The sequence below is a fragment of the Podarcis pityusensis genome (assembly GCF_964106645.2).
Source record: "Podarcis pityusensis genome assembly, chromosome: 7".
Classification (NCBI taxonomy): domain Eukaryota; kingdom Metazoa; phylum Chordata; class Lepidosauria; order Squamata; family Lacertidae; genus Podarcis; species Podarcis pityusensis.
This window is the reverse complement of record NC_138031.1, coordinates 45,767,468-45,791,764: the sequence shown is the minus strand read 5'-3', so window position 1 is coordinate 45,791,764 and position 24,297 is coordinate 45,767,468. Positions and strand designations below refer to the sequence as shown.

Here is a 24,297-nt window from a genome sequence, read left to right as displayed (position 1 = left end):
TGCATTGGTGTCCACTGGAAAACTTCAGGGTTTGCAGCTTGAAATTAGTTGAATTATTATTTTTTAAATAAATGTTGACACAATTTTAAATATTGATGTGCCAAGAAGAACATAATTTTTTCCTTTCGCTGAAGGTCCTTCCCTCCCTCCCTCCTCTTAACATTAGGATTTTTACTGCCATCTCTTGACATTTGCTTTGGGGTATAAAAATTATGATTAAAATCTGGGGTCCCCAGTGTAGCACCTGTGAGCACCACAGAACCCCAAGACATTCTTCTAGGTACCATCCAAAACCATCAATGTTTTGATGTTTGCTCAATGTTTTTTCAAATAATTTTTGTTTTGGAGGGGTTGCTAGCTTCTTAAAGGCAGGGAGGTTGCCTGCTTTAGTGGGTATAAGTGGGGTTTTTTTGGGGGGGGGGATTCTGAGCATCACCAGTTTTCCTTCTATGAAATCAGCATTCTGCGGTGCCCACAACAATCTTTTAGATTTCCAAATGTGCCCACAGGCCAAAAATGGCCAAGAACTTCTAACTTAAAGAGAGCTAACAAACAACAATGCCATGGTTTCTTATTCTCTCTCCCTTTACAGAATGCAACTGTGATACATCTGGGTCTGTGAGCAACACGTGTGGCTCTTTGGGACATTGTCATTGCTATACAAACTATGCTGGGCCAAAATGCAGCCAGTGTGCTCCTGGCTACTATAGCTATCCCAGTTGTTTGCGTAAGTAACCAATCAAGTTTCTTTCTCAGATATGAACTTTGATTTAATAATGTATTACTGTACGTGGAAGCAAAACTGTTTTAGTTTACTAGATGTATTTAAGAAAAATGATGTCAGGTGACTGACAGGTGGGTTGCCCTGCCCACCTGTCAAAATTCAGCTTGCGATTCTAAGTTCTGATAAGGGATTTGGCCCACGGAGCCAAAAACGTTTCCCTATCCCTACCTCTAGAGAGCAGCTGCCACTTAGGACTAAACTGTTTCCAACAGGCATGTGGGTGGGAGGAGCATTTTGACTGGAGGCAAATGATTATTGTCCCTGTGCCATGATGCTGATCTTGGTCACCCTCTCACTGTTGCACCAGCTTTTTATTTGTTTAAAAAACCAGCTGCACAAAGGGAAGCTAAGTGACAAATTTCAAGTGTAAATTGACCCTCGATTGCATAAGGACCAGCAGACTGGCTCAATATATTGCAAACGTTTTGTTTGTGTGCCCAGCAACTTTAGCTTGGGTAGAATACACATCTTTGTGACTTTCTGAAGGTGATGCTCACTTACCCTTCCCCAGCCTGGTGCCCTCAAAGATGTCTTGAACTACTATTGCCATTAGTCCCAGCCAGTATTCTTGGTTGGCCCTGACCCCTGCTTGGGCCTTCTCATTGGCAGTTCCCTGGTTGTAGAATGCCCTCTCTGATGAGGTGTGTCTTCCTACCTCATTATCAGCATTTAGGAGGAATTTAAAAACATTCCTGTTCACCCAGGCACTTGATGACTGAAAGAGACTGTTCCTGGCAACCTTGAAATGATGAGGTGTGAGGATATGTGACTGTTTTAAAATGTTTTTAGATGTCCTTGATGTTTTAATTTATTGATTTTTATTGCACCATTCTGCTGCTTTGTTGTTGGCTGCCAGTGCTGTTTTGAGAGGAAGGGAAGGATAGAGGTGTAGATAATAATATAATAAACATCCAGAGGGAACCAACTTGGCAAAGGCTGCATAACTAAGAACAGTATAGTAGCTGTGCAGCTGACAGAATTCCTGACAACCTACACAGTAAGCAGAGAACATGCTTTCCATGCTCTTTGCTTCAAACAACTCCTGTCCTCAGATTAACTGGGAGTGGGGGGGGGGGGGGGGGAGAGAGAGAGAGAGAGAGAGGGAGAGGCCTGTATTCAAAATTGCAGATTTCAGCACTGTATTATTCAATATAGAACTAGCTGCATCTTTATACTTTTTGTGAAAGTTAACTTTTCGCAACAAAATTTTTGCAAGATTTGAAAGCGTTTGAGTAGGTGGACTTCAGAAGCTGATGATTTCAGTGTGTTGTATTTGTAGAATTCCACCAACTTGTGAGGCCTTTTGTTTTTTGCTCAATGCCCAAAGTGCTTGAATGGAGGCATGAAGACTAGAGGAAAATATGGCTCTTCTTGTTCAGTTGAGGGAGCCTCTGCTCTCTGGCTTGGTATCCTCAGAGAGATTGCCAACATAGCTAGGGGCTACATGAGGAGAAGGAGGATGAATAAGACCTCTGACCCCAAGTTACATATCTCTCTCCAAAAGGAGAAGCATGGAATGTATCAATCCACAAAGAAGCAGCTGCTTGCCAGAGCATGTCTCCAAACTTTTATCCATGTGTGTTTATATGTGTGTGTGTGTGGTAATATGAAACCTGGTGTCCTTATAAAATTAACACCTTTGTTCAGCTTGTCAGTGCTCGACCCATGGCTCCTACCAGGGCGCATGTGATGCAGTCACAGGCCAGTGTGAGTGTCAACCAGGCTTTACAGGACAACAGTGTCACAGATGTCTCTCAGCAGCCAACAGTTTTCCTCATTGCCAAGGTAATAATTACCAAGACACATTTATTTATGGCGATATTGTAGAAGCAGAAAATTGTATGCGATCGGGGGAGTTGGACAAGTTTTGCCCCCATTGTGCGGCTAATTACTTGTTTAGGCTGCCACTGCTAATTGTAAGATGCTTAGAGCTCAGGTGGTGGCAGGTGTCCTGAAGGATGTCATTTGGTGTTTTAGAGGGACAGTTTACTGAGGCAAGGAAGCCATACTACCTTATCTCAGACATTTGCAAACCATTTTTCGGCTGAAGAGTGGGATAAAAATGTTTTAAATAAATAAGTAAATAAAATTTATTTGAAAATCCCTTTTTAAAGCCATCCAAGTTGCTGCCTCTGATAGGAGCAAATTCCAACATTTCACTATGTGCTGTGTGAAGATGTACTTTATCTGTTCTGAATCAACATTCTTCTGCTTCATTGTACATACACACATTCTAGTGTTAAGAGAGAGGAAGAAAAACTATTCACTTTCTCTGTGCTATGCATACTTTTATACACTTCCTTTACATCCCCTTTTACTTGCCTTTTAAAATTAAGAAGTTTCAAATGCTATAATCTTGCTTCATCAGAGAAATTCTGTTGTCCTGATACCTCAGGAAAGGAGTTAATGGTTGTTTATAGATCAACCATCCACGAATGGAATGTGTCTGGATTTAAGTTTGAGAGATACAAGCACATACATCTCTTTCTGCTTTCCTGTGGTCATGAGGTTCCCTCAGTGGCTATGGCCAAGTCAGTCAAAACTCATGTTATTGGCCTCAGTTAATGTTTTCCATCTCTGTTTCCTACCTGTAAAATGGGAGCAACATTGACTACAGGGCCAATGTGAGGATAAAACACTATGCAGTGTGTACATAAAAGGAGGTATTTAAATATTATTAAGAATATATCAGAGAGAAACAGTCAGTGTTTGTTGTGAGGCTCAATGCATAGTAAAATAACCAGGGAATACTTTCTTCACTTAAAAAGTGCTATATGGATTGTTGAAAATAAATAGCTTTCAAATAATGGGTTTTTTATTTTAAAAAATGTAAACAGGAAGCAGCAACGAATGTGACCCAGCAGGAACCATGGATTCTTATTCTGTAAGTATTACATAATAGAATTGAATTACATAATAGAATTGTCATGCAAAGGCCATAGTTCATTGTACTTTCGTTTTCATAACAGTGGATTTATATGGAGAAAGAAACAAATAACTGGCAACACATTAGCACCTATCCTGCTAAATAACCTGACTGTGGCATCTACAATTATAACACAATTGCTAGGGCTTGAATGACTGGTTCTCCACCCTTTTCCATTGCTAGTTAGTGGGCATGGGGCAAGTTGTCCTCACAGGCATCGTAGCCCCAGGGAGGAGACTCCTCCAGTAAGTGACTTTTAGATAAGGAACTTAGTTCATAAGCGTAGGAGATATGGAATGTTTGTCATATCTCCTAATATCAAATGTGTGAATATTATTACTTGTGAGATTTGATGAGGACAACTTGCCCCATGCCCACTAACTAGCAATAATAGGGAAATGTTCTGTAGTGAATTTGCCTCTGTTCTGCTCAAGTCCCATTAGTTCCATTGAGCAAAGAGTGTTCACCACTCAAACAGGTTTTTGATAATTGTGTGTGTGTGTGTGTGTGTGTGTGTGTTTTATTGATCCATAACTTAATGTAAATTGTCCAGTGGACTTTATTGATGGGCTGTATAAAAATATTAATTTAAAAAGCATGAAGAAATCAAACATATTTTCTAAGGGTACACCCTGCAAGTTGGAAGGATGCAGCTGTGAGTTGGCGGGGGGGCACTTTCTCAGAGTTTGGATAGGTTCCTTCAGCTCCTCCAGTCACATGTTGAGCCATGCAAGGATCCAAACTAGTATAGTCTAGCAGCTACAGACCATTGTATTGGGGTTGTATCGGGTGGAACGTCCCATCAGTGCAAGCGTTGCAGCTTGCCAGATGAAACAATCTTTCCTCTCCTCTCCCTGTAGGCTGTCTCTGGGGGTTCTCCAAGCCAATTTCAGGGGTTGCGGGGGAAGGAGAGGGGGGAAGTCCTGTTGTATGAGCAGGACTTCTGCTGATGGAACTCGTTAGGTGAATTCTGCCCATTGTGTATCTTCAGACAACTTACTAATTCTAAGTCTGGATTCTCCATCTGTAAAACTGTTCTCCATCTCCCATTTCCTATGTGTATTTCAAAGCTGTATACTGTACTAGTTTGTCAAGACCCTGTCATGACATATGCATTATTCCCTTTGTCCATTAGGATGATTGCCGGTGTCTGCAAAATGTAGAAGGTCCAACCTGTAGCATTTGCAAACCACTTTACTGGCATCTGGCCAGAGAAAACCCGTATGGATGTATAGGTAAGGCTGTGTTGATACACACCCAGTTCTTTTCTTTCCTGGGGGAACGCAGGGGTACGCACACCCCTAAACATTTTGTGAATCTACGTTTGGCCTCATTGAGGGGCAGTATTTCAATATGAGTAGGAACATGAGAGTGCCTCTAAACATTTTTTAAAAGAAAAAAGCACTGTACACACCTCATGTTATATTATAAAAATAAAGCCTGTGGTTTTTTCCTGTTCTCAGCCCAGTCCAGGCCCTCCAGACCTGCCACTATTATCTTTTATACAGCAACCCTAAGAAAATGATAGCACCTGTACACATTTGAGGTTCCAAAGGGGCTTCACTGACTGACACGGATGTGGACATGGTTGCGAAGGCCTTCACTGTGCAGTCTTAAACCACTGGCTTTGGATTCAGCTGCCTTGTATATTGCAGGTTTTGTGCTCTCTTTTAGTGAAAGCACAATTCTCACAGGCTGGGCTGAGAGTATCAAACAAACCAGTATTCTTGCAGTTGCTTAAATATAAACCAAAAACACCACTCTGTTTCCCATTAGTAACACAGATGCCTAATGATGCATAGCCAAATTCTGTTCTGCAGAATCACTTGATGTAAATTTAGCAGAGTTAGGCAACATACACTTGCAAAACTCATATAGCAGCCTTTTGGGGCCCGGATTATCGTGAAAATGACACAGAATAAAGGGCTTAAGCCTCTTTTCCTATACACTACAGTCTTGATCTGGATCAGGGTCATCTACAGCTGCTATTTAAAAATAAAATTAGAAATACACAAATGCAAGCATGCTTTTGCAGCACATTCCTGTAAATATTTACTCAGAAGTAAGTCCTCTTAAGTTCAATGAAACTTAACTCCCAGGTTCAAGGGCTATAGAATTGCACCCTCAATATAGTGTTTGATTTGGCACACAGTGAGGCCTTTTTGCTTGGAGAAAATTGTTTATTTACGTGTCCAAGAAGCCTCCTGTTGGTAGTTTTCTGGAACACACCTGCCTTTTTCATAGACTGCCTAGAGTTATGTTGAGATGCAGAACATGGAAAATAAGTACAACAATAACTGGAAGCATTTTCAAAATGTTCAGCAATGCCCAAAGTGTATCTGATAGGTCTAGACTTTAGACAGCTTGCTGTGTGGAAAAGAGTCTTAAAATAGCTTTCCCCCCAAAGAACATTCATGTCACTTTTATGGTAACGTGCCTCCACCAATCTAGCAAAAGATAAAGGAATTATTAATACTGAATTCCACTTACATGGTAACAGAATGTGGCAAGGTCAGCAAAGATTCCCTGGAGAGAGGTTGTGATGGTAAGGTTTTCATAGCCCCAGGAGAATTACTGAGGAAGATAACAGATAGTCAACCTAGCAGGAACACATGCAAGATACTTACCTCCCAGAATTTCTATGTTTGGGGAAAATCAGGAGCATATCTCTGTCTCATGTGTACCTCCTCCATCAAGAACTTAATACCTGAAATAGAACAGCCCACATTTATTTTAAAGTGGAATCTCCCTGTCTGTGTAATCCTGGGCTTGTTTTCATTAAGGGTCTAGATTGTGAAATCAGAGGGAGCTTCCACTCAAACAGATGCTATCGCCTAGTTCAGGAGTTTGCTCTCCAGATGGGGCTGGAGAAGGGAGACAGGCTTATCTCACCACAGGTAGACATTCCAAGTTAGAGTATTATATGAACCCTAAGTCTTTCTGGATTTTGGTCTTATAATTTAAAAGGCAGAGAGTTCCTTTAGGCATGCCTGTTGTCTAGCGCTCATCCAGCAGATGTCAATCATATAAAGGGTTCTAAGAAAAAGGTTTCAGGTGGATACGTTTGCCTTTACAGAGTGCCAGTGTGAGGCATCTGGAACACTAAGTGGAGTCAGAGAGTGTCGGCAGGTAAAAATATTCAGTTTTCACTATGTGTTATTCACCTTTTTTGGCTGAACAAATCCACATCAAGCCCCAGTTCTCACACTGGTCTACAGCCCCAAATGTGTGGGTGGGAAGGGACCTTGGCATCCCAATATTCTTTGTTGCTTGGGTGCAAGTCTTGCGTTTTAGGCCCAATTTAAAACTTTGCTTTTCATCTTTCTGAGTCCTTTGTGACATGCATGAATGAGGTACATCATCCAGGTGTGACATCCAGGTGAGGTACTACAAATGACAATGAGTGAAAAAGCCTTCTCAGTAGTGACTCCCTAGTTTGTGGAATGCCTTCCGCAGAGAGACCCACCTAGCACCTACCCTAATGTCTTTTCATTGCCAGGCAAACAGGATGACAACCTAGTTTTAGCTCTGAATTTTATTTCTCCGCTCCCTCTTTTAAAACTGGTTTAATTCTGTGCATTTTTATCCCTCTCTCTGTTTATCCCTTTCTACATTTTGATCTGCTGTGTTTTATTTGTTAGCTTATATTGTAATATTTTTATTTTTGAATTTTTGGTCTACATTGTAAGCCTCCTAGAGAAGCTTTGTTATTAGGCAATCGAAAAATAGCCTACCTAAATAAATAAATACAATACAATACTGAATTAAATAGGAACTACTCCCATGTAAATATTCATATCTGTATTCCAAGTAGCTTGCTTAGCAAGTTGGTGTCAGGTTTAGCTAATTTTTATAAATGAGCTCCCTCACCCTGCCAAAGTTACCCATGACTGGCTGACTTCAAATCTGGCAAATCACAGGAGGAACTTCCCACTCTAGGCTTCTATTAGAACAGGGCCCCACAGGTTTTATTGGGCTCCATCCCTATCCATGACAGTGCTGGCTGGGAATGCTGGGATTTGGAGTCTAACAGTGGCTCAAAGACCCCATCACTAGACTAGAACCTGGGAGATAATTCCCTATAAGGCTATCCTGCAGAAGTGGGACATTTGGCTTCTTTCCTTTCCTATATCGTGATCTCTTTGTTTGCAAACCAGCTCCCACCTAATGCCACAACCATCCATTCATGCCTATTTAAGCATATTTTAGGTCATTACTAAAGACTCTTTTGAAATAAGAAATGTATCAAAGGAAAACTTGAAAGCTTCTCCACTCCCTTCCCCTTATAGGTGGATGGTGAATGTTACTGCAAGCCTAATGTTTGTGGAGATTCGTGTGATACTTGTGAAGATGGTTATTATGGCCTAGAAGACAATAATTATTTTGGATGTCAAGGTAAAATGTGGTTTAGTTACTACAGGACATGTTTCTAAAAAACAGTCTTCAAATCACTCCTATATAACATATTTGCATATGAACTTTTATTATTGCTTCTTACCAATGTGAGTCTTCTGTTTAAATTTTGGTAAGTGACAGTGGGCAAGTTTTCAGTATTAAATATCTGCTTCCTTCAACACAGATCACTCTTTCAACTGATGGCCTTAAGCTGTGTTCACACTCCTGATTACTGCGCACTTACTGAGTTTTTGAGAGCCAGTGTGGTGTAGTGGTTAGCGACCCAGACTTGGGAGACCAAGGTTCTAGTCCCCCCTCAATCTTGAAGCTCACCTCATGACCTCAAGCCAGTCATAGTCTCTCAGTCTAACCTGCTTCACAGGGTTGTTGTGAGGATAAAATGCAGGACGGAGAACTATGTCAGCTACCTTGGAGGAAATGTGGGATATAAATAGAAAACAGACTACTGTTTTAATGAGTCCCTGCTTATCTCATTCTGTTTATGCTACTCTTTCCCTTCAGAAACAGGGACTCATTCCAACAGTGACCTGCGGTAAAACAGCCATAGCAATTGGGGCAATGTCAGTTCTTCCTCCTCTGCTCTTTCCTAGCTCTTGATTGTGTGTGAGAGATGGAGAAGTGACTTTGTATCTATACAGGTACTTTGTTGAGCATCTGCTGTGATGACTCTGGGGCTGTGCCAGCCCACTGCAGAAAGCCATACATATACATTTTTGAGAATTGATCTCGAGCATAAACAATGCGGCACTAAAGTCATTTACGGAAAGGCAGAGAGTGTTCTTCCCATCTCTTTATCCCAGAAAACCTACAAATCTATCTTCTGGCATCATATATTTTTGCTTAAAAAGTTTGTTTCTTTCCTTTACTCGCAGGGTGCAAATGTGATGTGGGAGGGGCCGTAAGCCGTGTGTGCGATGATCTGTCGGGTGATTGCCAGTGCAGAAGGCACATGGTTGGAAAATCCTGCAATGAGTAAGTAAGATAGAAAAGTGAAGCTTAGGCACCAGTAAATCCAATAATAATAATAATTTATTATTTATACACCGCCCATCTGGCTGGGTTTCCCCAGCCACTCTGGGTGGCTTCCAATCAAATATTAAAAACACAATACAGCATCAAAACTTCCTTAAGATATTCATCAACACTTGATTGGTAATCTGGTATTAACCAGCTACTTTCAACAGTGGGTGCCAAGTTCTGCGAGGGCACTCTTTGTGACTTCACCTTGGTAGTAGTATGGAGAGGATTCGTTTAGCCATCTCCCTCCTTAACTTATGCCATGTGGTCTAATCCAGCAGGCCAGTTCTTAAGTGTTATGTCTCTTTTTCATATGTAGCAAATGAAACATTTTTAGAAAACAAAAGCATTGCCTGCCATTTCATTTTTGTATTTATGAAAGGCCTGAAAAGGACTACTACTTACCTGATTTACATCACATGAAGTTTGAAGTTGAAGATGGTACATCTCCTAATGGAAGAGGAATCCGGTTTGGTTATGATCTTCAAGAATTTCCTGGCTTTAGCTGGCGAGGTTATGCACAGATGTCCTCAGTACAAGTATGTATTTAACTACCAGATGTTACTTTGTGAAATAACCTTGGGAAGAAGATGTGAGTTCATTTCCTTGGTCCTGCTGGATTATAGAAGAGGCCAGAAGAAGTGAATCCCACATATACTTAAACTTCTTTTCTTTTTTAAAAGTTTATAATGGGTGTGAAGGAAACATTCTTCAGCAAAGCCTGCTTTATGCATTTACCCTTTCTCTGTGGGGAGATCTTCTAAGTGGTGACTCCACATGCCCTCTTGCATTTTCTGCAGCAGTTTATTATTTTTATTTATTTGTTGCATTTATAGCTCAACTTTGTCTCCATGGGGCTCCAGGTGGCTGACATAGTTCATTTAATCCTCACAACAACCCAGTAAAGTAGGTTAGGCTGAGGGGTTGTGACTGGCCACCAAGGTCACCCAGTGAGCTTCATGGCCAAGTGGAGAATCGAACCCTGGTCTCCCAGGTCCTAGTCCAACACTCTAACCACTACACCAACACTGGCTCCAGTCTGCCATGTGATTCCTTCCAGTCACTTGGAGATATATCCACACCAGGGGCAGCTGCTTCCAGGAAATCCACTGTAGTTGTAGAAACTTCCCATGTGATTGAGATGACCCATATAGCAAGTTTTCCTAGATGCAAAAGCTGGAGTTGTGAGGCAGAAGGGAATATTTTTAGACTTGCCCTAAGCTTGTTACAATTGAGTAGGAACATAGGAAGCTGCCTTATACTGTCAGGCCAGTATGTGGGCTGGATGAGGTAACTGTTAGGTGGATTTGTAGCTCGTTGACTGGCCGAACCCAAAGAGTGCTCACTCATGTTCCTTATTATCATGGGAAAAGGTAACAAGTTGGGTGCCACAGGGTTCTCTCCTGGACCCATCATTGTTCAATTATAAATGACTTAGATGATGGAATTCAGGGGATGATACCAAACTGGGAAGGGTAGCTAATGCTGCTGAAGACAGAATCAAGATTCCAGATGACATTAACAGATTGGAGAACTGGGCCCAAACTAACAAAATGAATTTCAGTAGGGACAAATGTCAGATTCGATACTTAGGCAGGAAGAACCACCTGCACAAATATAAGATGGGGGACACCCGGCTTGTCGGTGATACATGTGAAAAGGATCTAGGGGTCTTAGTGGACCACAAGCTTAACATCAGTCAAAAGTGTGATGTAGCAGCAGCAGAAAAAAGCTAATGCTATTCTAGGTTGCATCAACAGAAGTATAGTGTTCCAATCAAGGGAAGTTATAGTACCACTCTTATTCTGCTTTCGTCAAACCATACCAGGAGTGCTGTGTCCAATTCTGTGCACCACAGTTTAAGGATATTGACAAGCTAGAACATGTAGAGGAGAGTAACCAAGATGATTAAGGGTCTAGAAACCAAGCCTTATGAGGAACAGTTGAGGGAGTTGGGCATGTTTAGCCGAGAAGAGGAGGCTGAGAGGAGATATGATAGCCATCTTCAAGTATCTAAATGGTTGTGACATGGAAGATGCAGCAAGCTTGTTTTCTCCTGCTCTGGAAGGTAGGACCTGAATCAATAGTTTTAAGTTACAAGAAAGAAGATTCTGAATAAGCATCAGGAATAACTTTCTGGCAGTAAAAGCTGTTCAACAGTGAACCAGACTTGCTTGGAAGGTGTAGGACTCTCCTTCCTTGGAGGTTTTTAAGCAGACGTTGAATGGCTATCTGGCATGGATGCTTTAGCTGAGATTCCTACATTGCAGGGGTTGGAGTAGATGACCCTCAAGGTCCCTTCCCACTCTAGAATTTTATGATTCTGTGATTCTCAATTTGTGAGCATTACAGAAAAAATTGGAGGAATGTATTCAGTAAGTGCTGTCTTGGCATCTTTTAGGAGAATATGTTTTATTTCATCAACTGATGCTTGTTAATCCTTGAGGACGTGTTCAGAGAGATTGTTGGAGTAGCATGATATATAATGGATTCCTTCTGGTTAATCTTCATTCATTTGTATGCTTTACTCTTAATCTAGGGTTTTCCCTTAGGGTTATTCTTTTAACCGTGTCAGAATTTTACAAGGGTAAAATATAAATTTATGAACTACAACTTCTCCATTGCCATTTTCCCCCTCTGCTTTTCCTAGCCTTCAAAAACAGAGCATGCTCTTAAGAAACCTGGATCAGCCCCCAGAAATGCCTAGTTAAGATGATCCAGAGAAGAACATTTTTGTTTTTTTTATACTAATTTTAGATAGTAGAGCAGCTCAGCATTTCCTGTTTTGTTCCCATTAAGTCAACTTCATTTTTGAAGCTTTTGTTAGAGGAGGAAGGGAAGCAGTGGTGACATCCCCACTCCAAACCTCTCCCCTCCTTCTCCTTGCTGCAGTGATTCTGTAGTTGGTGGTCACCAATGAAAAAGCAATGGGAGATGCATAGAAAAAGGGTGAGGAAGAATAATCGAACCAAATAAGTTTAATAATGCATGGAACTCTAGGCATATGCCAAATGAACTCCAGTCATCTGGTTTCAAACCTTTCCATTGCATCGTTCACATCCAGTTGGATTCTCTAGGTAGTAGTTACTTGGCAACCCTAAAGTTAATACATGGAAAACCTTCATCTCAAATGCCAAGTTAAAATAGATTGGAGAAGTGCAAGGTACATCATCCATGATTTAACATTAGCACACATCTTTTAACACAGTTCTTATCCTTAAGCCATGCCACATGGACACCACAGTACTATGTCAGCTTAACAGAGCAATGATATACATGTCTTCTCAGAAACACAGGAGCAGACGATGCAGGTAAGTGTGTATAAGAGTGCAGATGTAAAAATGCGGACCATAGTACAGCCAAAACCTGTTATCCTTCCAGATTCATCAGGGCATCATTCACAGTGAGGATCAGTAAGAAGACCTGTGCTTTAGACCTGTGTTTCATCCAAACCCACCATAACTTTTTTGATTATCGTGTTACATTTGCTAAATGTTTCTAGACATTTTCTGCCTTTTGGGTGGTAGTATTAAAATAATATGCTTTCCTGTCCTCTTCTTTGCTTCTTTTTTCCCCAGCCAGAGGTGGTAGTACCTGTCACTGTGGCTTCTCCTAAGCTCTTCCACCTAGCACTGCACTATGTCACCTTGGTTTCAAAAAGCTGTAGAGGGAGGATCTCAATTGCTGAGGGGAAACATTTTGGCCCTAATAACACTTGTAAGTGAATTACGTTTCTTGCTAGGTTTGCCTGTCTTTCTCTTCCTTATGCCAGAAAATGCTTTTCCTTCCGCATAAATGTCTCTGTCTATATGTGTGGTACTTGTTATTCTTATTTTTTCCCCTGTAGGAATTGTGTATTTTGCTTGCACAGCTTCTGAAGATTTATCCCTTTGGTACTTTATAGCTTTTTCCTCCTTGTTTATTAACCTCCCATTTTACAGAATGAAGTAAGGATAACTCTGTACGTGGAGAAATCAAACCTCCGTTTATTTCGTGTTATCTTGAGGTATATTAATCCTGGAACTACTGCGGTATCTGGCCACATAATCGCTTATTCTCGGCTTCGTAAAGGTAGGTAGAGCAAAATGGCAGCGGAACTCAGCCGGTAGTTGCAATGTGTCTTCATGCACTGAATTCAGTTGAACTAAAAGCTTCTTTTATGCCATGCCCACCCATCCACCCTACATGTTGTCTGGTGTCATGTATGTTTTTGCAACAGTACAAAGACAGTTATTGTAAAGGTAAAGGTAAAGGGACCCCTGACCATTAGGTCCAGTTGCAGACGACTCTGGGGTTGCGGTGCTCATCTCACTTTATTGGCCGAGGGAGCCGACGTACAGCTTCCGGGTCATGTGGCCAGCATGACTAAGCCGCTTCTGGCGAACCAGAGCAGAGCACGGAAACGCCGTTTACCTTCCCGCCAGAGCGGTACCTATTTATCTACTTGCACTTTGACGTGCTTTCAAACTGCTAGGTTGGCAGGAGCAGGGACCAAGCAATGGGAGCTCACCCCGTCGCTGGGATTCGAACCGTCGACCTTCTGATCGGCAAGCCCTAGGTTCTGTGGTTTATTTTTATTTTTTTCAAAAATTTTATTGGTTTTTACAATGTTAATGACAAACAAAAACACAAAACGAACAAACATAACAAACATAAATCATAACCTTATTGAAAATAACAGTTATTCACTTTGTAAAGCGACTTCCTCGTTTCCCCTTAGTTGAATTTCATTGCATATCCTTATAATGGTTTTCCAAAACCCAATTTTTATACACTTTAAATTGAACATTAACATCTTTAAATCTTCTCCTTATAGTATTAAACATATTATTTTATCAGTTAACATAAATACAATCCTAAGCCCATTAAATATCTGGAAGCTATTTCCGGTTAGTTTAGCTTAACAAATTTAGCTAAATAATCATTAAATTTCTTCCATTCTTCGTGGTGTTCCTCCTCCTTCTGGTCGCGGACTCTTCCGGTTAGGTCGGCTAGCTCCAAAAAATCCATCATCTTCATCTGCCATTCTTCTCCTGTTGGTAGTTCTTGAATTTTCCACTTTTTAGCTAACAAAATACGAGCCGCAGTTGTGGCATACAAAAATAGTTTAACATCTTTCTTGGGCATTTCCAAACCTGTTATTCCAAGAAGAAAGGCCTCTGGTTTCTTTATAAATGTATCGTCCCCTCACATGTATATTTCAACATTTTTTTCAATTCATTATAAATCTTTTCCCAGAAGTCTTTCACCTTGGGACAGGTCCACCACATATAAAAGAATGTTCCTTCCTTTTCTTTACATTTCCAACATATATTATCACAATTGTGATACATCTTTGCTAATTTTACAGGAGTCAAATACCATCTATACATCATCTTCATAATATTTTCCTTTAACAAAGTACATGCAGTGAACTTGACCCCTTTCTTCCACAATCTTTCCCAGTCTTCAAACATTATATTATGTCCTAAATCTCTTGCCCAATCTATCATCACAGATTTAACTTGTTCGTCTTTCGTATGCCACTCCAGCAAAAGCTTGTACATTTTAGATAAATTTTTACCTTCAGTATCCAGCAACTCCGTCTCCAACTTAGATTTTTCCAAGGCAAAACCATTTCTCTTATCTGATTTATACAATTAATTAATCTGGTGGTAATGTAGCCAATTTAGCTTATCTTTAATTTGCTCAAATCGTTTTAATTTATAACCTTCCTCCTCCTCTATTAATAAATCATAATATCTCAACTATTTGGTATCCATATTTAATTTTTTCTGGGCCTTTGCTTCCATTGGTGAAAGCCATCTGGGCGTCTTTCTTTCTAAAAGGTCTTTGTATTTTATCCAAACATTATACAACGATTTCCTAATTATATGATTTTTAAATGCTTTATGGGCTTTTACCTTATCATACCACAAATATGCATGCCAACCAAACACATTATCGAATCCCTCCAAATCTAATAAGTCTGTATCTTCTAATTTCATCCAGTCTTTAATCCAATAAAGTGCAGCAGCTTCAAAATAGATTTTTAAGTCTGGCAGAGAGAATCCCCCTCTTTCCTTGGAATCCGTTAGTAATTTATATTTAATTCTGGGTTTCCTCCCCTGCCAGATAAATCCAGACAGAGCTTTTTGCCATTCTTTAAAACATTTCACATTATCTATAATTGGGAGGGCTTGAAACAGAAAAAGCATCTTTGGCAGCACATTCATCTTAATCACGGAAATCCGGCCCATTAACGACAATTTTAAGTTAGACCATACCTCTAAATCTCTTTTAATTTCGTTCCATACTTTCTCGTAGTTATCCTTATATAGATTCAAATTTTTCCCAGACAGGTTCATCCCCAAATATTTAACTTTTTCCACAAAATCTAGGCCCGTTTTTTCTTGTAGTAATTTCCTTTCTTCATTATCCAGATTTTTCTCTATTACTTTGGTCTTGCTCTTGTTTAATTTAAATCCTGCTACCTGACCAAACTCATGTATCAGCTCCAGTGCTTTAACTGCACTGGAATCTGGATCTTGTAATGTCAGAACTAAATCATCAGCAAAGGCTTTTAATTTGTATTGTTTCGAACCTACTGTAACACCTTTAACTTGTTCATCTTTTCTAATCATACTTAGCAAGACCTCCAGAACCGAGATAAACAGCAGAGGGGACAGTGGGCACCCTTGCCTGGTTCCCTTCTCAATTCTAATTTCCTCTGAAACCACATTATTTACAATAATTTTAGCTTTTTGTTCTTGATAGATCGCTTTAATACCATTTAGAAAGTCATGACCCATCCCCATACTCTCTAAGTTATGTAACATAAAACTCCAAGAAACATTGTCAAAGGCTTTTTCAGCGTCGATAAACATTAACATTGCTTTACAACTCTTCGTTGCTTCTAACTTTTCCAAAATATCCACAACATTTCTAATATTGTCTTTCATATGTCTTCCAGGCAGAAATTCTGCCTGATCTTTATGAATATACTCAGATAAAACCTTCTTTAGCCTATTAGCCAATATATTTGCAAAAAAATTATAATCCACATTAAGTAGGGAGATTGGTCTGTAGTTTTTAACGTTGGATCTATCCTGACCCTGTTTAGGAGCCAGAGTAATGTAAGCTTGTTTCCAGGTTTCAGGTGCTTTGCCCCCCCCCCATAAAATTGAATTAGATATTTCTACCAGAGGTTGCATAAGCCAGTCTTTCAATGTCTTATAATATTTCGCTGATAGACCATCAGGTCCTGGTGTCTTGCCAAGTTGCATTGAATTTATTGCGTATTCCACTTCCTGACTTGTAATTAAGCCGTTTAGTAGATTCTTTTTATCCTTTGGAATCTGTTGCAGTCCATTGTTCTTTATAAATTGCTCGGTTTTCCCTAAATCTTCTTTTTCTTTTTTGTACAGTTGTTTATAATATTTATAAAAACATTTTCTAATGTCTACAGGGTTCTCTACTGATTTTCCTTCTGTAACGATGTTTGTAATAGTACTTTGTTTTTGTCTCTTCTTTAATTGCCAGGCTAATAATTTCCCACATTTATTTGCAGATTCAAAATTTCTTTGTCTCATCCTTCTTATCTTCCATTCAATTTCTTGGTTAACTAACTGTGAATATTGAACCTGTAAGGCTTTAATTTCTTTTTGGATCTGCAAATTCTTTGGGTTTCCTCTAAGCTTCTTCTCTTTATCTTTCAGTTGTTCCATAATTTTGTCTTTTGTCTCATTCTGTGACTTTCTCCTAATTGCATTTTGTTGTATCAGAAACCCTCTCATTACCGCTTTGCTGGCCTCCCAAATCACCCTTATTTCCATTCCTTGATTCATATTAAGTTCAAAATAATCCTTTAGGGTTTTTTGGGCCTTAGTGACAATTGATGAATTTCTCAACAAATCATCATTCATTCGCCATCTGAAGGAACCCTGAACAAACATTTTCAAGTCCATAGAAACTGCACTGTGGTCCGAGCAAGTTTTAGGGCAAATTTCCGTTTTTATCACTTTAGAAACCAAGACTCTGGATAACCATAGATAGTCTATTCGTGAAAATACTTGATTTGCATCTGAAAAAAAGTGAAGCCTCTTTCCATTGGATTTCTAATTCTCCATATATCTGACAGATCAAATTTTTCGGTTAAGTCAAAGAAAGTCTTCGGTAGTCTGCCAGAGTTCGTAACCTTTGATCTCTGAATTCTGTCCATCAAAGTAGATGCAACTCCATTCAGGTCCCCCATCAAAATAATTTTATAATCCATGTATTCTAGCAGACTTGCTTCCAGGTTCTTAAAAAATTCTGCTTTGCCATCATTCGGTGCATAGATTCCTAATAACAAATATTTCTCGCCTTGTGCTGAAATTTCAACTGCAATGTATCTTCCTTCCTCATCTTTGAAAGCAAATGTTGGATTCCATTTATCTTTGATGTAGAAAACCACTCCTCTTTTTTTAACTTTGTTAGAGGAAATGAATTATTGGCCCAATCTTTTATTTATTAAAATTTTTCTATGTAGTCTTGTAATGTAGGTTTCCTGTAGACAAGTTATGTCCAAATTTTGTTTCTCCAAAATGTGATTTCCCCCCCTTTTTTGTGGCATGTTCATGCCATGCACATTCCATGAATAAATTCTCAATGCCATATTGTCTATTTACGAGGAGGTTTAGGCCACAGCGCCACCCACAGTAAAAATACAGTTATTGTAGCGAGTTGGAGTCCAAGATGGCGACGGCTAGGCAGGCAGGCTTCGGAGCTCCGCAGATAACAGGACTGTAGTTGGCATTGACTGCCACCCAGGGAAGTAGTTTTTCCTTTTTTACTTCTCTACTTTTTAACTTACTGAGATTCTGGCAGCACCTTCTTGTCTATGCTGTGGGAGACATCCTGGGCAAGTTCTGTGAAGCATCCTGGGCAGGCCGCCAGCTGCTAGCTATTAACCGCCAACTCCCTTCTATACCTTGTTCCTGAAACTCCTGGCAGCCTCCACACAGAGAAGCTCTTAAATTGAACAAACTGAGCACTTTCTATTCTTTTCTCTCTTTTTTGGTTGGGGAAACCTCTCCTTGTTTACTCCCCACGGTGACGCTATGCCTGCTAGTAAACGCCACAGGGACCCAGAGGATGTAGCTCTCTCACCGGTTCCCAAACAATCTAAAATAGAGGACTTTTTTAACAAATCTGCTTTTACAGTTCCAACAAAAAACCGGTTTTCTCCTCTTGAAGATGATTGTGAGTGTGGGTAGAGTATTCAAGGTGAGAGCGTGGAACTGGATCCAGCAATGGGGCAAGCTGATCCTGTGCTCCTCAGAGAGGAAGGAATAACAAGTAGGGAGAGCACCCAATTAACTCTAATTGCAAGAACGGTTGAGCATATCTTCCAGCAAATTAGAGGTATTGCCTCTCAAATAACCCAGTTATCCAAAGAGGTCCACAGTTTATCAGTTAATAACAAGCAGGCATCAACAGAACACCATCGTACCAAAAGAAATTGGCGACAACAAGAGCAGACCCCTAAGCTCAACATAGAACGTGCAGAGGCTCTTAAAACAAACTCTTCTTATTTAATCTTCCAACCAAAAAAGATCTGCTTGACAATTTGTGGAAGGCCAGATCAAACTCCTAGCTGGAAAGGTGCCCAGCGTTCCAAACGACATTTATCAGACTTACTTGGCATGGGACTTACAGAGATCGACCTCGTTAAGACTGAACTCTTGAGTACCACAAATCAAAGCCAAAAAATTATGTTAACTTTTTCCTCTACTAGACTGCCCTCACTGATTCACAAGCTGAAATTCAGATTGTCAAGCAGAGGAGTTTTTCCAACCCGGGTATTTCGCAATTCTATTGTTGCACCCTTATGTAAGATGAGGACTGCTGCTTCAGAGGGGCTCACAAAACCAAAGCCTGGACCCCCAATGGAAGTAATGACATCACAAAAAAACTTGGCAGGTGGGGAGGAAACAGACATGCCTGAGTTGAATCCGCAGGATCATGCCCAACATCAAAATAACCAGGTGAGCCAAAAGGAACAGCCGATTCCTCTAGACAATCATCTTCAGGAATCTGAGCACTCTGTAAATCCTTTGGAAGAGGATTTTCTCAGCTCCTTTAGGAATCTCCCTCAGGAAGAGCAACAAACAGTTATCAAGAGGCTTGATCTTATGAGCCAGACATTGAAAGAGATTAAAGAACCGGAGGCAGAGATTGATAATAGATCCAATGGCCACAACAGAATGATAACTATAGAACCACCGGAGTATTGGACAAAGATGAGATATTTAGAAGAGGAGGAGTCAGGAAATACACCCAAGAAATCCCCATTGGCAAACAATTTGCAAAGAAAAGGCCCAGTGATTACAAATGTGAGCACTTTATGTACGACGACTGAAATAATCGAACATCTGGATTATTCCACTAGCATTAGCAATAACCTGTTGCCTCAAAAACTGGTAAACTCCGAGAGCACATCGGCCAACAATTGACTAAGAGTAAATCATTGTAAAACAATTAAACTTCTCTCATGGAATGTAACAGGGTGGACGAACAAGATCCAAGACAGTGATTTCTGTTCTTATCTACAAACACATGATATCATCTTTCTTCAAGAAACATGGGCAAAAGAGGGCACTATGGTTGAATTACAGGGTTTTACAAGTTACACTCAACCAGCTCTTAAAACTGTAAAGTATGGAAGGCCTAGTGGGGGGCTGGCGGTGCTGGTGTCAACCTCTCTTAATGTATCAATTCAACAGTGTCCCTCGTTGACCACCCCTAATTTTTTAGTGTTGTCCCTTTCTGATAGTCTCCTGAGAAATACTTATTGCATATGTGTGTATATACCTCCAGTAAAGTCTTGTGGGGAACTGAGATCATATTGGGATAAACTTGACCAACTACTAGAAAGTATAGACTCTCTGTCACCTAACCCTCGGTTTATCTTGGGAGGTGACTTCAATGCCCGGATCGGCCTTGTTTCCCCACAAAATACAATATTATCTGGTCTAAACTTGGAGGACGAACCTGAAATCTGTCAGAGGGCAGCAATGGACACCACTCCTAATCGTGCTGGGAAACATCTTTGTGAACTTATAATAAAGCATAACCTTTTGTTATGCAATGGGCACGGTCAAGGGGATCAAGAGGGTTATTTTACTTTTATCTCCCCCAGAGGATTTACTAGCACCATAGATTATACCCTAACATCTAATAATGTGCCAGTTAACCGAGATACCTTCAGGATAATTCCCAGAGCTGAAACTGACCACTTTCCACTTGAGTTATCTCTGACATTATTCTTTTCTCCTGCCTTTCCTAAGTTATTGGATGAAACAGAATATCTGATACTTGGAAATAGAAGGTTAAAATGGAATGCACAGGTCCAAGAAAAAATGATTCAGATCCTGGATTCCCATGAATTTGCTCTATTAAAGGGGGAAATGTTGTTAGAAACAGGAAACGTAATTGGACTTTATGAGAACATAATCAACCGAATGCGCCCACTGATGACCACAGCTAGTGTGATAAAAAACAAAAAGTTTAAGAGACAGACTTGGTTTGATAAGGAATGTCAGAATAGCAAAAAATGCCTAGCTAGGGTACTTAGAAAATTGAAGTTAAAACAGGATAAGCACAATCTAGCCCTACAAGCTGAGGTAGCCCAGTTACGAAACAACTATAAATTATTACTTAAAAGCAAGAAACAAATATATTATGAACAACAGTGGAAAGAATTGGGAGATGCAGCACTTCAGAAGGACTCACGGAAATTTTGGCATCTGGTTGCCCAAGGCACCAATGGGCTGGGCTACTCGTTAGAAGCATCTGTCCAAGGAAAGGATTGGGTGACATATTTTACAGAAATATATCGCCCCTGTCCTGACCTACCCCCACAAGTTTACTATACTCAGTTATCAGAACTGCCAGAATGGCCAGACGTCACGCCCAATCAGATTAAGAGGCTAATCGCAAGCCAACTAGCTAATAAAGCTCCAGGAGAAGACATGATCCCAATGGAGATCTATAAGATAAGACCTGATTTCTGGTCACCCATTTTTGCAAAATTGTTTTCATACATTAACAGCTCAGGTCATATACCTGAAGGGTGGAAGTTGAGTATAATTGCCCCAATATATAAAAAGGGCGATAAGAAAAACCCTGCCAATTATAGACCCATTAGTTTGTTAGATGTAGCCTCCAAACTATATGCCAGGCTCCTTCTTGGGAGACTAGAAGAATGGGCAGATACAAATAAGGTGATATCTGAAGTCTACGCAGGTTTCCAAAGAGGGAAATCCACATTGGACCAGTGCTTTGTGCTGAACTTTCTGCTATGTAAATACATCCATAATTTGAAGCAAAAATTATATGTTGCTTTTATCGATCTAAAGTCAGCTTTTGATACGGTCCCAAGACACGCATTGTGGCAAAAATTGGAAAAGACAAATATAGACCTCCGTCTATTATTTCTCATCAAAACATTATATACTGACACATCAATACAAGTAAAGGTGGATCTGGCTGGCCATCTCACCACTAGAATTAAGACCACAACTGGAGTCAAACAGGGATGCATTTTGGCACCTTTCCTGTTCAATTTTTATATTAATGACATGGTTAAAGAACTGGAGGGCCTACAGTTTGCCCCTGTCACAATTCTCGACCAAAAACTCTCAGTTTTAATGTATGCTGATGACCTAGTACTTGTATCTAGAACCGAGGTGGGCCTGAGACGGCTGCTTGCAAAATTAAGTTCATATTGCATGAGGAATGCTTTATCTATAAACTATGATAAGACGCAGGTCATTGTATTTGGGAAGCGTTCTAAAAAGCATGTTTGGCACCTGGATGAACACATCATAAACCAAGTAAATACGTTTAAATATCTGGGATTGATTTATTCAGAAACGGCATCTTGGAATACACAGCTATCCAATATTAAATTGCAAGCCTTTAAATCAGCAAAAGCCATTCTGAAATTCGCTGCATGTAAAGGTGGAAATCTGGTCAACCCAGCTCTATCTGTGTATAAAGCAAAAACAATGGCCCAGATTTTATATGGTGCAGAGGTTTGGGGTACCTCAAAGGTCTCCGGTCTGGAACCCCCACAGAATTATTTTTTAAGAGATCTTTTAGGTTTACCCAAAGACGTGCAATCTGCCATGGTCAGGTTGGAAACTCGCATGTTGAGCATAGAGAGCCAAATAGATAAAAGAATTCTCTGTTACTGGTTTAGAGTTCAACAGATGGACAACACTAGGCTACCAAAAAAATGCCTGATTGAGCTCTCAAATGGATTACCCTTTAAAAACTGGGTACATCATGCTGCCCAACTGATGGGCAAATATGACCTCTCAGTGACTGAGATTAAAGAACTCCCCTTATATTCACAGAAAAATATTTTTAAACAAACCATAAGGGCAGTGGCAACTAAAAACGATCTAAACTCTAAGTGCACATCTACATGCGCCCCATTGTATTTTAAACTTAGAGAGGTCAATGAACACATATCTTATTTTAATGAATTGACTTTTGCACAGCTTCGAAAAGCTTTTACAGAGCTACGACTAAATACAATAAGCTCTGCTTATAGAGATGGGAGACATAGAGGCATACCAAAAAACGAACGTGTTTGCATTAGGGGATGTTCTGAAGTAGAGGACCTTATGCATTATATCTTGCACTGTCCGTTATATAATGATGCAAGAAAAAGATTTTTGGTACCTATAATGACAGGGTCCCCTGGCCAGAACCCCCTTGATATGATATTATATCTCCTTGCAGACACAGATAAGTATGTGACCTGGCGGGTAGCACTTTTTGCAACTGCTGCTAGGAAAATTAGAGCAAATTATATAGCGAAGGTAGCCATTAACTGTAAAGGAGATGAATTTATTTGATCCTATCTATCTACCTCAGGCTATGCTCTATCTTTGTCACCAAACTCTGAGTATAAATTGCACACTGTATTAATTGATATTGTTTTTAACATTAGTGACCATGTGATGATTTTAGCTTATGAATTTTATTGTTTAATGTTTTTATTTGTACATTGGGGTACTTTTATAGCTTTGTTTAGAGTATGTAATGTTTTAATAATATAAATGTTTTAAGTCTTTTTTTACCAATTCAGTATATTTTCTTTTAATTGTCAAATAATTCTGTGTACATTGCGGCAGCCTTTGGCTATGTGCAATAAAACTGACTGAGACTGAGACTGAGTTATTGTAGCAACAGTAAAAATACAAAAAGCAGTAGATAGAAAATCAGTTTAAATCCTGGGCAATCTTTTTTAAAAAAAAAAAAGTCTAAAACATGGCTCTCCGGAAAACCCAATCAGGTGGTGGCATGTAAATAACAGTAATTATTTTTATGAAAGCCTACAGAGTGGCAGGGATATTTAGAGAAAGACCTCTGGTGCTAGACTTAAAAACATGTAGGTTCCTAAAAAAATATATAAGCCAACGTTCATTGAAAAATTTAGCTTACTACAGAGTAATTTTGTCTGAATCTGGTCAGGTGATTCTCACAAAGTTCCTAGAGAGTGCTCCAAAGCAAGAGCGGGTAGTACAGACATTTCCCACAGGAAACGATTCAGATGATGATGATGATGAGTTTGATCTTATTGAGTTCAGTAGTACTGATGATGACAGCGATAGCTCAGACAGCTCAGTTGTCACAGTCATTGAGAGGAAATCTCACATAATGACTAGACCCTCAGAAGAGGAGGATGAACCATTGATTAAGCTTAGTACTGGTTCTCCAGAGAGTCCAAAGGTTGAACCAGTGAGCACAGAGGATCAGAACCTCATACGTAGGTCTGAGAGAGCAACGAAGGGTGTACCACCCAAGAGGTATTCAAAGGAGTTTGCTAACCTTGCATATGTTGCTATTGTAAACGACCAAGGACAGATTGAAGCTGTGTCTGAGTCAGAGACAAAGGCACAACAGAGAGTTGTTAACCGAGGTAATGCGAAGTCACACAACCAGAGAGGTACATTGGTTAAACCAGTGGCGGGTAGTTCCAAGGGTGGAACTGAAACAACAGGGGAATGTTATAAATATAACAACTGTTTGTTTTCTTCTCTGGATGACGCTTTGCTCGCAGCACACATTGATACTTTAGGGGGAGTATGTTACCATAAAGCACCAATGCTGCAGCAAG

The 24,297-nt window shown here is 40.0% G+C and overlaps 1 protein-coding gene across 3 annotated transcripts in view; it reads left to right on the top strand.

Moving 5' to 3' along the window:
• Positions 1-24,297, top strand: part of LAMA3 (laminin subunit alpha 3) — a 138,895-nt gene that overhangs the window by 41,226 nt on the left and 73,372 nt on the right. For all 3 annotated transcript variants that reach the window (XM_081014387.1, XM_081014388.1, XM_081014386.1), the window contains 9 exons: positions 593-727; positions 2,432-2,569; positions 3,622-3,668; positions 4,846-4,945; positions 6,787-6,839; positions 8,000-8,105; positions 8,999-9,098; positions 9,526-9,682; positions 13,085-13,214. In XM_081014387.1, the coding sequence (XP_080870513.1) occupies positions 593-727; positions 2,432-2,569; positions 3,622-3,668; positions 4,846-4,945; positions 6,787-6,839; positions 8,000-8,105; positions 8,999-9,098; positions 9,526-9,682; positions 13,085-13,214 (966 nt within the window). The remainder of the gene's footprint in view (positions 1-592; positions 728-2,431; positions 2,570-3,621; positions 3,669-4,845; positions 4,946-6,786; positions 6,840-7,999; positions 8,106-8,998; positions 9,099-9,525; positions 9,683-13,084; positions 13,215-24,297) is intronic.